At 37.6% G+C, this 15,942-nt stretch overlaps 1 protein-coding gene across 5 annotated transcripts in view; it reads left to right on the top strand.

Annotated features, from left to right (window-relative positions):
- Positions 1-15,942, top strand: part of LOC120630930 (atypical protein kinase C) — a 305,109-nt gene that overhangs the window by 136,427 nt on the left and 152,740 nt on the right. The window contains exon 1 of one of the 5 annotated variants that reach the window (XM_039900279.1): positions 14,832-15,574. The exons of the other annotated variants lie outside the window; for them this stretch is intronic. Within the exon in view, the coding sequence (XP_039756213.1) occupies positions 15,001-15,574 (574 nt within the window). The 5' untranslated portion in view covers positions 14,832-15,000. Of the gene's footprint in view, positions 1-14,831; positions 15,575-15,942 lie in introns of those variants that run through there. 5 annotated transcript variants of the gene reach the window in all.

The raw sequence follows: 15,942 nt of genomic DNA, 5'->3' as shown, positions 1-15,942 counted from the left end.
TAAAAGGTAGCCTATGGTCTCTTCCATGTCAAAGACTACATGCATGACAAGTTTCATATGAATCCGTTCAGCCGTTTTTGCGTGATTGAGTAACAAACATCCACACTCTCATATTTATTATATTAAGTAAGATATTTTACGTTCTCGTTGTGTATGTTTTTAGCTGTCACTGTACCGAGTAAATTTTAAGTTAAAAGATAGATAGAGCTTTCAATTGTCTAAAGATATATGTGCTTTCATCAGCGGGGTTTGAAACTCATTTATTGCGCGATGGTTCAAGGCCTGTTGAATAACGTATAGTGTGACTTAGCACAATATCACAATTAGTCTTATTTATGTCTTACTATCTCTTTTGCTTCTTTATTAACAGACGATCTTGCTTCTTTTAGGAATATTTTACCAAGTAATTATTATCGATCAAGGGTATCGATATTATAGTATCTATAAAGGACTACGTAATCGATAAAAAAGCTTGGTTGTGAATGATTGCTGCTCTAACCAGGTTACTCTTCTAATAATTGTAAATGACAATGTAAGATGGTGATAACAAAAAAAAAACACCCGGCTAAGTTTGTTGTGGGCTTTTTCTTAGACCAGGACGCGTTTGGAACCCTCGTAGCTTTAGTTTTAGGTTTACGAATATGGTTATCGCTATCATCTCACTACCGTGTAATTCTCATGTAATGTACGCATCAAAAGTGCCACCTATGTACCTCCTTGAATAAAGATATTTTTGACTTTGACTTTGGTATTTTTATCTCAATTCTTGGGACTCGAAATCTAACTCTTTATGTGCGATGCAGGTTAGCGTGTTCAATAAGCCAGTGTGATACGTTATTATTGGAGCAGAACATGTAAATACTGTTTTGATAATTAACTTTACCGTTTATTTAACAAATATCAATTTATTTCATTTTCAAACGTTTTGTTTATCGACCAAGGCTTTCAATTGTATAGAGATGTCTCAATTTATCTTTTGTATCGCGGAAGTTTCCAACTCATTTGGCGCCAACTCTTTCAGAGAGTATTAAATAACTCTGCAACATGCCTTGTGACCTAGCAGAATATATCCAAACTGTCTTCCCTAACAAGTAACCCACCCAGTGTCTTTAATTAATTATACAATTTTATTACCATTTATATAACAAATATCTAGCTAGCTATTAATTTCCAAATGTTTTACTGATCGAACCAGGCTATCAATTGTATAGAGATGTTTCTATATTTTATCTCTTGTATCGCGAGTGATTCCAACTCATTTGGCGTTCGCTCTTTCAGTGCTAAATAACTCTGTAAGATACATCGTGACGTAGCAGTATATATCTAACTGTATCGCCATGGTAAGAAACTGACTTTAATTAACAATATCTTTTCATTAACTATAATTAAAAAAATAATAGGCTTTATTGACTACAACAACTATTGCAGCAACAGGCAAAAATTATAAAAAGAAGAAAAAAACATATAAATAAAACCAACTTATTTGACATGCACAATTTCGAAGCGTGTTGAATAACTCTTTAAGATAAACTGTGACGTAACGGAATACATCCCAACTTTGAGTATAATAAAGTTAACTGAGCCAATTTTGTAGACCTTAAACAATTCAAAACCTTTATCGATAAATACTCAGTAAAATATTTGTTAATGAAAAAATCTGGTTATTTTAAGAGACTGTTACTTTTGGAATATATTTTATAGATATACTAGACAAAAAAAAAGAAATAAAACTATCTAGCTACCTTTTCATTTATAAATAGTTTACTATGTATTTATCTAGGTTTTTATCTAGGTATAGAGATGTTTTCGCTCACCGCCTACATGGGGGTAGCTTCTAACTTATTTAGCGCGCATTCGATCACGAATAATTCTAGAAAGTCGTTGAGTCTTTACGTAGTATAAAACAAAGTAGCTCCCGCCGTTTGTACGCTTAGATTCTAATTTAAAAAAGAGAAACATTTATCAGCAATAAATAGAGTGGTTCAAGCGGAACGTTTATATGTAGTAAACATGCATATTTTAGCAGAGAATAGCAAAGAAATTCAATGATGTGATGTCGTCACAAACGAGTTTTAGTTCGCTTACATTGCGCGTGTACCACGGAATTGTATTAACATTTCTCCAAAATGTCCCACATAAGTATATACATTGTAACCGTGCTAAGTATTAAGTATTAAAATTACCCGTATCCATTCATTACCCATCAAACGAACAGAACTAAGTAACTACCTATTAATTTACAAATAGTTCGCTAAGTATTTATCGATTTCAATTGTATAGAGATGTTACAGTTTACCGCCTGCATCGGGGGAGTTTCCAATTCATTTGGCGCTCACTGGGTCAAGGCGTGTTGAATAACTCAGTAAGATATATTGTGACTTAGCGGTTTATGCAGACACTGTGACTAATAACTAACTGTTTCTATTTATAACGCTTCTTGGAACAAACGAAGAAGCAGTGATTAAAAACGGTGACAAGCCAAGCCAAGTGGTCAGGACTTCAGCTTCAGTTTCGGTTCAAATCCCGGCACGCACCTCTAACTTTTCTAAGTTATGAGTGCATTTTATGCGATTTAATATCACATGTATACGGCGAAGGACAACATCGTGAGGAAACCTGCATGAATGACCGAAATTGACCAGCGTGGCAGACTTCGGCCTAAACTCTTCCCATTCTGGGATAAGACCCTTGTCCTTTAGTGGGATTTTTGTATTGCTCGAACAAGCAAAACAAAAGATCGTTCGAACGTTCCTAGCCTTATTTGTGAACGTTGGCGCGCTAAATAAGTTGAGAGATACCCCGATGCAGACGATGAACGGAAAATATATATACAATTGAGAAACTCGATCGATACATATTAAACCATATATAAATGTAGAGGTAGCTAGATAGTTTTATTTGTTATGTATATATCTATTTTTACACAAATTATTTACTAAATAATAGCTAGTAAATAATTTGTTTAGAATTCTAATGTGGGTGGGTTTCAATTCTAAATTTATACTCGTTCGTAATATTCCATTACAACTTGTTTACTAAGTATGTATCGATCGCAGCTTTCAATTGTGTTGAGATGTTTCTGTTTATCTCTTGTATCCGGTGAGTTTCCAACTCATTTGACGCTCACTGAGTCAAGACTTGTTGAATGAGTCGTAAGATATATTTTGCCTTAAAAACTGACATGTCGAAACTTTGTCTTATAAGTGAGTTGACCCACTTTATTGTCTACAAACTTTACCGCTCGCGAAATCGTCCGTTTTGGTATCGGTATTTTTCGAAAATCTCAAAAGAACCGTTCGATTTCCTGAGCTAAAAATGCTATGTCGGTTACAAGCAGCGCTATCATGCGGTCACGTTCCTTATAAGACACACTTACCTCATGGCGCGCTTTAGATTGCAATAATCAATGTGAAAAATGATGCAGAATTTCATCAAAAGTGGTTTAGCAGATAATCCGTGCATAAGTAACAAAAGTTAGTTTTTCTAAATCCCGCAGGATTTGTTCCTGTATGGTTTTGAACCATCATTAATAGACAGAATATTAATCCTTACAAAGAAAGTTGCGGTTTTTATCAAGACAACCATTAGAAAATAAGCCTGCAACCTGTGGTCAACCAACAAAGTTGTGCTCCCATCATTCCGGGTTGTCTTTCTTGTATGCAACACCGAGACGCGTGAGCGACGTGAGGGTTAACGTCTATGAGTAAGACTCGTATGCACTAATATAACATGTCGTTAAAATAAGGTAGCTGGTACCTTAGAAGCATAATAATTTTCTCAATGAATGCAAAATTACGAATTTATCAGTAACTTCTTCCAGTCAATCCCACGTTATTAAAGTGAGTAGATCCCATACTACGGCTTAAACTCAACATGCTTCAGAGCATAGCGATTTTCTCGTTGAATGCTTAATCAAAGTTAATATCAATACTTATGCAACTTCTGCCAGTCAATCACACGTCAGTGCTGTGACGTCAGACCATGATGAGCTATCAAAGTTTTGCGTTGGAATAGACCCTGCATTGCATCACTGCCTATCGCTATGCGGCGCTTCACACATCAATCAACTTTTTATCGGTAAAAAACTACGTGAGTTATGTAGTGTAGATTTTGAATTTCGGTCATGTCCTCTTACATGGAGCAAACTTTTGTACATAAAGGCTTGAGGGTTACGAGGTCAGAAAAGAAGGCCCATTGGCGCAGTGGGCAGCGACCCTGCTTTCTGAGTCCGAGGCTGTGGGCTCGATTCCCACAACTGGAAAATGTTTGTGTGATGAACCATAATGTTATTCAGTGTCATGGTGTTTATCTGTATAGTATAAGTATATATGTATATTATTCCTAAAAATATTTATTAGTCATCTTTATACCCATAACACAAGTTACGCTTACTTTGGGGCTAGATGGCGATGTGTGTTTTGTCGAAGTATATTTATTTATTTATAGAAAAGGAATTTAATTATTCACGTATACATCCGTCCATCTAAAAAAATGCAGTAGCTGTACCCATAAATACAAATTCCCTTAGAACCCACTGGTGGGAGAAGCTGGTAGGTGCACGGGTCGCTTCCCTAATAATCGTTGCTGCCTACCAACGCGCATAGAGCAGCGTGATGACCCATCACGCTTCTCTAAAACCCTGTCTCCATTTATGAGAGATGATGATGATATGAATATTTTGTAATCACAAAAACTAGTTTCATAGTAAATCTTGGTATTTCATCAACATAAAACTCGAACAAATACGTGAGTTATTGTCCTTAACTCTAAAAGTGTTAAAAAATATGAATGTTAAAATTATAGTAATGAAACGTGCGTAGTAAGTAGCGTATTCAAAATGTTTAGTGTGGTGTTGCATTTAAAAAATATAAAACACTCCACACCGATATATCTGGTTAACCCGGATAATAGCAAATTAAGTTAATGGCTGAATTTCATCAATAAAGTACAAAATTTTGATCAGAATAATTATCACGGCTGAAAGTTCAATTTATTCACGAGCTATTAATATAATGTTTGCTAGCGTGTACTTTAAACAAACGTTAACGAAAAGTTTCGACGCATTTCGCGCTACGTACGGCATGCAAAACCATCTTGTTCGGGCTGGTTTAAGTGTTAACCTTTAGTATGCGATTTTCATGCAATTTGTGCACTTATCTCTAAACAAACCTATCTTGGATAAAAGCAGGCCTTAATTTGCGGAAAGTCATGCAAATGTCATGCAAAATAAAGCTAAATTTGAAATAGGTACTCCGCGAAAAATTGGAGAATCTGTATGGTGTAATTTATAATTTCTTCAATCTATATCCTCAATTTATTCTCAAATTTATGATCAAAGGTCCGTTTGGTGTGGATTGTGTGGATAGCAAATTAAGCTTAATTTTCATAACATAAACCTAATCTGCCATATCTATAATATATAAATTTAAAATATTATAGCTATGGCAAATAAGAAAAGAGCGTTACTAAAGTGAAGGATGAAATCTCATAATGATGGAACTGAACAATATCAATTCTTTTGAGCGCAAAGTCGTTAGCAAAAAGACAACTTTCAAGTTATATTTCCACAGTCAAAAAACAGAGAGGATTCGCGTATTTGTTCATCCGAGTGAACTTGATGCACAAAGGCACTTTGCGTGCCTCATGTACAGAATTACACAACGGCCTTTGACGAGGGCTTGGGAATACGTTCTCGTATAGTTGTAATGATGAAATGTAGGCTCACGAAATGGTTATGCAAAAGTTCGCAAATCAGGGTGCGATGAACTTTCACGTCAATAACATTCAAGCGCTAGAAGTTATTGTTCAGTGACATTTGTTTTGTGAAGACTGCATGTACTAGACGTGGATCGATTGCATAATTTCGTTTCACTCTTGTGACGATTTCTCAAATATAGCTATTTGTTATATAGCCTGTCACGAGCTGGGTTTTATAACGATGTTAGTATACTTTCTACTGTGTTAAGTGTTTGATTGAATTTATTTTTATTAAATATTTTATCACAAACGTGGTCAAATTGATTATGTAGCATAGCTCACAACGGGCTTGCGACAGCCGTAAACCTTGCGATCTTTGCTGTCAAATGTCACCTGTTCCTGCAATAAAAATACAAAAGTGACGTTTGACAGTAAAGATCGCAAGATTTACGCCTGTCGCAAGTTTGTCGTGAGATACGTAATGACACTGTGGGTTAGTTAGAGGTTTTATTTAAAATTATATAATAACTAGCTAGCTAGCTAACTTTCGATTAGTGATTTGATTATAATTGCAGTTTTTAATTTCGTATGAGCTTCAGTTGAAGCTCTGAATCGAAATGAAAATCAATTTATAAAATTTCACTACGTTACAAATGTTTGCTTATGCTAATGATCGCATTGCGTTGCATTTCATTCAATATCGTTATGCGATGCGATTCGTAAATCAATCATTCGCTCCGTAAACAACGGGATTGGCTTCCTGTGATTGGTACAAAATATTGGCAGCTTTATGACTATAAAATGGTAATTCTTTTAAATAACTATCATTGTTAACTTAACCTACTCTACACCGTCCTGTCATGTGAACTATATATCTTAATTTTTAATAGTAGTAAAGCTTTTTGTGACAGAGCTCGTCCCTCGAAGTACCTACTATCGCTATACTGCCGCTAAGCAGCATTGTTGCAATGCTGTGTGCCGGTCTTGAAGGGCGTAGTTGCCGGTGTAATGACAGGCACATGAGGTTAACACGTACGCCTTAAATTGATGGAAACAGCGGCATGTTGCAGGACTTGCTCCTTTCATGGCCTGTGATGCGTTGTTTCGTTTATAGGCAATGATTTACTTCTAACCACCCGGTGGGCCATTTGGGTGGTCCGTCAATTGTTACTATTTAAAAAAAAAGTTTGTTTGTTAGAACGCGCTAATCTCTGGAACTATTCGCCAAAAGTCAAGTCTACTGGCAGCTTAGTTAGGACGTAAATTAAGTACAAACAAACACACTTTCGCATTTATAATAGTAGGATTAAACCTTTTTGTTTGTTTTTTCCCTAAAATTCTAGTTCCGTAGCGTGTTTTATGCCCCTGCCGATAATACATCTCTCACCGAAAATCTATAAAACGAGAGAAGTGATTGATTTGTGAACCGAACCGCGATATTGCGATGCACTGCAGTCGTTTAGCCACCACGTAGATGGCTGACTTATCCGTCCGTACTTAATCAGTGACTGACGGTGGGAGATATCTGTCATGGCGTACGGTCACGTTCGACAGATCGAGTAGAATTCAATAGAGTTTGAGTAGGTACACGATCAGAGTGCGTAATGTGGTTCAGTTTCTTTCCGGCTTTTTTCGGTGCAATCTTACTAAAACCGGTGGTATAGATATTAACAGCAGTCTGAATAAAAAAAAAGAAAAAAAAATGAATTTACTAAGTAGGCCTACTTAGTAAATTCATTTTTTTTTTTGATTTTTTTCCAAACTAATACTGACCAACGGTGGTGTCACTAGATGGCGCTCTTGCGATTCTGTACAAATCGTAGTTAAATTTCACGGGATCGAACACGTAAACGTTGATAGAAAGTCTCACACTAAGCACTTTAATAACGCGTATTACGTTATTAGCCTGTTTACGCCCCACTGCTGGGCACAAGGTTTTAGAGCTCGGAAACACCACGCTGCTCCAAAGCCACTTGGCGGGCTTTAAGGATTATTATAATTTATTTCTATTAAGGGCCGACGGCCTAACGTTTTTGCCCTCGCTCGGGCACAGGTAGACACCGCCAATTGCTTATCTCGTTTTTACATGTCTGCCAACCCTCATTAAACCAGTATGAATCCCTCTCTTATCAAAGAGGTGACTTTATTTTTTATAGGCTTGGGATGTCTGTGAATACCGCTCCTACTCAAAGTTTCATCTAATACTTTTATTAGTCGGCCAGTCCGTTCGCGCGTTTGGTGCATAACTCACACTTAATGTAACTCTGGCGGATTCTTGTTGTTAATATCTTAGTGGAAATCTCTAAGCCTATTGCTATAGGTATTAGTTATTGGGGATAAACGAAAGTACGATGTAAATATATTTAAAAAAAATTAGAATTAGAAGAACATGGATACGAAATAAATTATTGCAGTAGGTACATATATACAGCTTGAGAGCCTTAATTCAGGGTCCAAAGGTGCTGGAATGCCGACCGGTAAACGCAACGTTGGTAGACCCCCTAGTAGGCGGCTAGACGACATCAAACGAGTCGTAGGGAGCCGCTGGATCATCATATATGAACACACTATGATCATGAATGTTTTTCAGTGGCTGGGTTTTTAACTGTATTTTATAGAGGTATTTATGTATATTATTCATAAAAATATCTATCAGTCATCTTCGCACCCACAACACAAGCTACGCTTACTTTGGGCTACATGGCGATGTGTGTATTGTCGAAGCATATTTATTATTATTTATATACTCAACCCCACAAAGGATTTCATTACCGCCGCAGACGATATGCAGATTTAACTAGTAAACGGTAAATTGTCGCTTACATTCGGATTACAGCGCGCAAACACTAGTCGTAAAATGTAAAAGCAATCCGATAATGTCGACAGTGCAGCGACACAGCGCAGCCTTTATACCGTAAACAAGCTTTTCAGTAACGCGATGCCATCTCATGCTTCTAATCTAATGTAAGAAACACAAAAGACCTTTGTGCGTCGGTGGCTATGGACCTACCGAGAGATGTTGTGTACATAACACGCTTAGATTCCTTTGTGAGTCTTTATACGATATACAGAAGACTGAATCCGTACTAATATTACAAAAGTGATTTTATTAGCGTCTGCTTGTTGCCAGCCGTTGAACATATCTTGATTTAATTTCGCACACATGTAGCTTGCATCTTAAGGGTGGACAAAGTCCATAGGATACCTTTAATTAATTATCTTGGAGACATTTTTAAAACATATAATAGCAGTAGAGTTTCTTGGAATCAGAGCTCCGGGGAAATAGTACTTCCCCGGCCACGCCTACCCGCCACGCTTATTTCTCGCTATTTTCAGGTTTGAAGGGCGTGTTTGCCGGTGTAATAACAGGCGCTTGAGGCTTAACACCTACGCCTCAGGTTGGTTGATGGACACCGGGCGGCATGATGCAGGTCGCGCTCCTTAGATGCCCTGTGTTACTTTGTTTGTTAAAAATCCTAATATAATATTAAGGATTACTTGAACGATAAAAAAGCTTGGGTGTGAATTGCTCTAGCTTCATAGCTTAATATAAATAAACTGTGAGATGGTGATAACAAAAAAATATTACCCGGCTAAGTTTGTTGTGGGCTCTTCTTAGACCAGGGCGCGTTTGGAACCCTCGTAGCTTTAAGTTTAAGTTGGCGTACGAAGTTATCACCATCCCCTTACAATTATGTAAACATATAATATGTATGAACGCTTCATAAGTGCCTGTGATAGGCCTAAATGAATAAAGAAATTTTGAATTTGAATTCATAGGCGATAGATTCCACTTTTCATCAGGTGGGACATCTGCTTAGTCCGTTACTTTAAAAGAAGAAAATAAAAGTTTATACGAGAAAAGCTGCTACTAAAAAATACCTGCCGAATTAAAAATAATAGTATTTGTCAGCTTTGCTTGACTTCACCACTAATCATGGAGAACTGGCATCCTAGAAACGGCAATGGTATCTCTCTCTACGTCGTGTTCCTCATTGCTGACGGTCGTGACCCCTTCCACTTACAATATTTTGGACGATTTTGTGCTATTTGACTCGGCTTTTAGCAACGTTTAAAGCAAAATCCACTTTAGTGTCGTGAGCAGTGCGGATTTGATCCGACCAACGAATCGGGCTACGTCCTCGATGTCTCTTTCCTTCCACTTTGCCAGTGACCACTATCTTTCAAGATAGTCTCCATTTCTTCTAGCAATGTGACCGAAGTACTCGAGAAGCCTCTGAGAGAGAATGCTGTCTCAATATCGATGCCATGCCATCGATGGTCATGTGTGCCGGCCGTTTCTCAGGATTCTGCTCCAGCACCACATCTCAAAATAGTCCTCCAGCACCACATCTCAAAATAGCCTTCGGCCATAGTATATATATATATTCCATCCTCATCAGGCCACCTGCTTGCTCTGTCATTTGTTATAATTTAAAAATTATCGAGTCTGAGGGCTTTAACGATTAATATCACAATAAATAAATCATTCTAACCAGAGCCGCTAGTTTTGCGTGCTCTTCGCGACAATTGTTACATCAGTGCCATATTCCTAGATCCGATGTGCTAACATCCAGAATCACATGACAGAGAAACAGTTTTTGACGCAACCCAGGTATCGACTCCAGCTCCGCTAACGTTCAAACTAGAGTTTAATAGCTTTAATTATCATCATCATATCAACCCATTACTGGCACACTACAGGGTACGGGTCTCTTCCCGCAATAAGAAGGTGTTAAGGCCGTAGTCCACCACGCTGGCCCAGTGCGGATTGGTGGACTATATCTGTATATCCGTAGGAATGTAACCTTATCCGATAAAGTGCTTTTTATTAGTCTCAAAAATCAATTCATCCCCCTTACGAGTATAAATAAATTTTCGTTCCGTACAATTTGCGTTAACGGTAGAGCCCATTCAAAATTTACCTCAGATTCTACATTACAATGTATTCCTATCAGTAAAAATTAGAGTTTAATATCCGTAATAATGAAACCTAATCCGATAAAAGCGCTTTTTAGAATGCTCCTAAAAACATATAAAAGATCCCAGTGATATAAAAGATTCGTTCAAAAAAGTCCACTCAATATTTACCTAGGGTAGGGTTGTTTACGGTTAATATTTCACTATATTATGAACGAGAGGCGTTGACCGGTGGAAAAGCCCGGCTTTATTGTGTGTGCTAGACTTCATTCATCGCTCAAAATATCGGGTATTTTATATCTAAGGCCCTAATTACAGCGGGGGTGGGCACTGACTCGTGTTTAATATCTTCATGGACTCACTCAGTCGTGTGATGTAATATTTTGATTCTAAAACATTCTGCAAGCTGTTTTAAACGTAGAGTTTAGAGATTAGTATGCTTTAATTTTAAGCGATATTTAAACAAGAGCGTGGACTATGTTTGTGATAGGGGTGTTTTAAAAAAGTTGATAATTTGTAAAGTGTTCTCTTTATCTTGCTACTGTTAGAGATCGCAACTTGTTCCGCGTATAATTTCTGATTCCCTGTGGTATTAAAATTTCCTGCGGCGCCTATGATCCCCGTTTCCAGAAAGCAAACCTTCTTGTCATATCCAGAGAGAATTCTGAAATCTCCTTCAAATAGTTATAGTTATTGAAATTAGACAACTTTAAAGCGAAAATTTAATCCAGTTAATAAAAGTCTGGCCTTATTTCTTGTCGACATTATAAAGAGAGAGAGAGAAATTCTTCTATGCAAATTCACGCAAATTTTGACGAATTTTCATATTTGTAATATTGATTACCATTATTATAAACGTTTACAACACTAGGGTTTTTTTTCAACGACTTGCTTTTGGGACGATTTGCAGAAAATATACTGGAATATTGATTGACCTTTCAGTCCAGTTTTAATTATGAAATACGAAAATAAATGATAAAGTATGTAAACAATGAATCTATTAGATCTCCCAGGCAGTGGACAGATTGGAAGGGATAAAACTTTGTATGCAAAGTTTCAAATAAGAATACCTGAAGCATACTAGTAGGTAAGATTTATATACGGTGACGCTTTTGTAGTCTTACAAAAGTGATCCATTTAGTCTGTCCAGTGTCTGGCTTTAATTTCTAAAAAGAAAAGAAATATTAAGAACATTTAATTAATACCTTGGTGTATAAGAAGCATCCTATATTGAGTGTAAGCGGCGCGATGCGGTAGTGGTATCAATTCAATAATAACGGATTTGTTATGCGGCATAAAAATATTGTAATAAGTACTTAATTTTATCATTCGATCACCCACCCTCGCGCGTGGTGAGAATAGCCAAAACCTCCCATTGGGAGAGGCCATTAGTCCAGCAGTGGACTGTTAGTCCCCCATAGGCTATTGATGAGCATTCAAATGGTGTAGTAAACTTGAACTATTTTGGATATTGCTTTTAAGTACTCGGTTTTTTTTTTCTTTTTTTTTTTATAAATATACTACGACAATACACACATCGCTATCTAGCCCCAAAGTAAGCGTAGCTTGTGTTATGGGTACTAAGATATCTGATGAATATTTTTATGAATATAATGCACATAAATACTTATAATATACAGATAAAAACCCAGACACTGAAAAACATTAATGTTCATCACACCAAATGTTTGTGTGATGAACATTAATGTTCCAGTTGTGGGAATCGAACCCACGGCCTTTGACGCGAAAAGCACGGTCACTGCCAACTGCGTTAACCGGCTGTTGAAGGGAGATTAAAGGGAATATTGATGTTCAACGATAAGAAAATGACACTGTATAAAACACGTACCATTTCCGAATAGGTGTACAAACATGATAAATGTATCTAAAGTGTTGCACGGAGTGACACCGCCGCGCGATTCTATCGGCGCAATGAGATATGAAATGAAATTCAGTGGTCCCACATAAAGAGGATTACACGTGTCCCCGAATTAATCTGATCGCCTCAGTTCAAATTGTTACACTGTATTTCGTATTTATTCTGTCGATTTTCTCGTGAAATCAGAGCCATGTTTTATTTTCTGTATAAAAAATAACGTAGGTATTATCTGGATTTCGGGTTAATAGCGAGTATTGGCTTTGCCGTATAATGACGGCAGATCAGAATACTATAGTACTACACTACCCATTACCCGTCCTTTTCTCGCGGGTGGCGTAAGAGGCGACCAAAGTAATACATCGGAGAACGGACAGCGGCCCTTTTGCTACCACTTCCATCGCCAACTCCTTCACCCAGCGTGGTGGTCATGGGAAAACCCTTCATTTGGTAGAGGCCTTTAGGTCAACAGTGGACTGTTAAATGCTATTAAGCACTTAACAATCTGGACTAAAGACCGATTGGAAAATGATGGGTGTATTTTTCGAGTCGATTTCGATTAAGTTAACTCGTATGGAAGCTTTTCATCTAAAGCATATGAAAGCAAAACTACATCCTTAGAAACGAAAACTTTTATGTCAGGATAGCTATATATAGTTTGAACTAAGTTAAATCAATAGGTAAAACATACGTACATAAAAAAATCATTGTTTTTATTTATTTAAAAACAATGTGTTTTAAAATATCATCATTATATAAACCCATTACCAGCCGGGCACGGGTCTCCCACAATGAGAAGGGGTTAAGGCCGTAGTCCACGCTGGCCCAGTTTGAATTTTAATGTAAACTAACACATACATAATAAGAAGGATAAAGGAAAAAAAGAGAATGAACATTTACATGTATACCTCTATTTGTATTTAGTTGGTCTCATTAAAATTGTGCATAATATTCAAATGAAAAAAGAAAAACTTTGTATCTCGAATACTTTTAGATAAGAACTGATAACTGAAATACTTGAAACAACGTTAGTCGAAATCATTACACTAAATCGATTAAGTAAGATGGCGGTGTTCTCAATATTCCTTTCTGAATGATGTTCAAATATATTTTGATTCATTTATTATATCCTTAGTATTCGTTTTGATAAGTATATTATTAATTAAATTTCTCTACAGAAACTTAACTAAGCTTATATTAAATACGTCTATTTGTTGGTGCTGAACAATGCACTCAGTAAGCAGAGGGAGGTTGCCCAAAATTAGCATGTGTCTGTAGGAATGTCCTCAAGCCATTCCTATTTTCGCCTTATCCGTAACGTCCCAGTTTAGCGGGCGTGGCGGTCGGTTCAATCAGTAGGTTTTTTATTGATTGCCACGATCGTAACTTGGGGAAGTTTGGCGTCTTGTTGCGGAAGTTTCCGCCGCGGTACCGTTACGATTCAGAACAAATACCTCGCCACAGACCGCTTAGTAATACGTTTTTGTAGAACTTCCTTATGTTGATAACTGCTTTCAAACAAAATTCTAAATTCTAAAATTCTCTACTCATGTTGGTTATATCTATGTTTAATGATAAAGGACTCTTCAGCCCCCAACCAACCAACCAAAGACCCCCGACCAACAAAATATCACTCAAAATAACTACAATAGAATACTGGATGGAAGTAGGCGTTACTTTGTAAAGTCAACATCCCCTGAGGATGCTTCGGTTTCGGAGCGAAACGTGCGTAGAGAGTACATTGCCGAAGATCTGTTTGGTGTGGAGTGGGTATAAGGATCGGAGAAATTATAAATAACATCATACAGATTCTCCTGCTTGTCGCGGAGTATAGCAAACTAAGCTTAATGTTCATAATATACAATAAAATACGTTTATCTATAAGTTTATTCTGTGGATTAGTGTTTTAGAACAGAATCTAAAAATTCTGTGCTAAAACACTGTCTCATGTCGGTTATAGTTGTCTTTCCCAATCTTCCGCGGTTATAAAGCCGTTAAAAGTTTTACTCTTTAACAAAACACAGAACAACAAATTCCACCAACCATAAACACAATAGCTTAGTTGTTTTAATTTTAATGTTTATGTAAAGATCTTGTTTTATGTTTAAATCTTATTTTTAGGGATGTAGTAACCTCGTAAATCTTTACTTTTAAATATTAAAGAAATATAATATATGTAATATTCTTTGAATATTTCTTGGATCAGGGAAACTCGCATAAGCATAATATCCGCTAAACTAAATTCACTTTAACACCATCAACTGTTGCCTTATTCAACGTTCATCATAATGTATTCATAAAATGATAATTTTGCTCTCGTTATAAATACATACGGAAATCTCCTCTCGGAGTTAACTCATAACTGTGACGTCAAAGGAGATTAAGTTCGCTCGCCCAGCTAACCATCCTCATACCCCAAGCTTGCTTACAGTCAACAAAGTCTTCCTATACATATGGCTAGTGGTCAGTGAATAACAATATACAGTGCATTTAAAAAGAAGTTAAAAATGGCGTGGGGTTACTGGTCTGCGTCGTCTGTGATGCCCGACCGCGGCAGGAGTCCACGCAGGGCTGGCACGTCAGCCGTCCACTCCCACCCGAACCCACCTACCGCTAGGGAAGTGATGGAAACTCACGACGAGAGCATCATACACACTGCGTCCACGTCCAGGGATAGTCGCGATCACTCAGCGTCACCTCACTCTTCTTCGAACGGCGGGCATTCACACCATCACGAAGTCAGACACGCGGTACCCGCCAGTGCTTTGTTCGGGGAGAGTTATGGGGAGCTATCCAGACGACCGTCTCTGGATCTGGGGTCAGTGCGCAGTGCTTTAGCCTCTTGCTCGGGCGGTGGGACCTTAAGCGCTGGCTCCACGTTGACGCGTGGGGGCACGCTCGCGGACTACCTCCCTCCGACGCCGTGTCCCCACCACCACCGCGTGTACGTGGACCACCACAAACACTACGAGCAGCCGATACAGCCCGTACACGTGGGCGTGCCGCACCACTCACACTCGCACGCCTCGAGTAGACACCACACGGACGATGAGGACGACCTCGAACCGGCGTACGCTACAGGTATGTACATCAACCTAATTGCAAGATTTACTCGATCACAACCGAGGAGTCGTTCACGAGTATCAAACTCAGTGTCGTCAAAGTAAAATGGACCTAACGCTATTCTTATTAGAATCGCAATTCCTGTACTTCTGATTTCCGTCTTACAAACGTTTCTTAAAAAGCCCGAGCTAAAGAATTGTAGGCTTATTTAAGCTTTAATACAATGCATAAAAGATCCATCTTACTCCGATGTAAAATATATCTAAGTTTAAAATCAAATTAGTCAGTTTAAAATGTGACTAAAAAAAAATGCAGTGTAATAATATACGACTCTACAAAAAATAAGTCATTCATTTAAAAGAAATTGAATACAATTTTACAATAAA

This window comes from Pararge aegeria, chromosome 17, assembly GCF_905163445.1.
Source record: "Pararge aegeria chromosome 17, ilParAegt1.1, whole genome shotgun sequence".
NCBI lineage: Eukaryota > Metazoa > Arthropoda > Insecta > Lepidoptera > Nymphalidae > Pararge > Pararge aegeria.
This window is presented reverse-complemented; position numbering and strand designations above follow the sequence as displayed.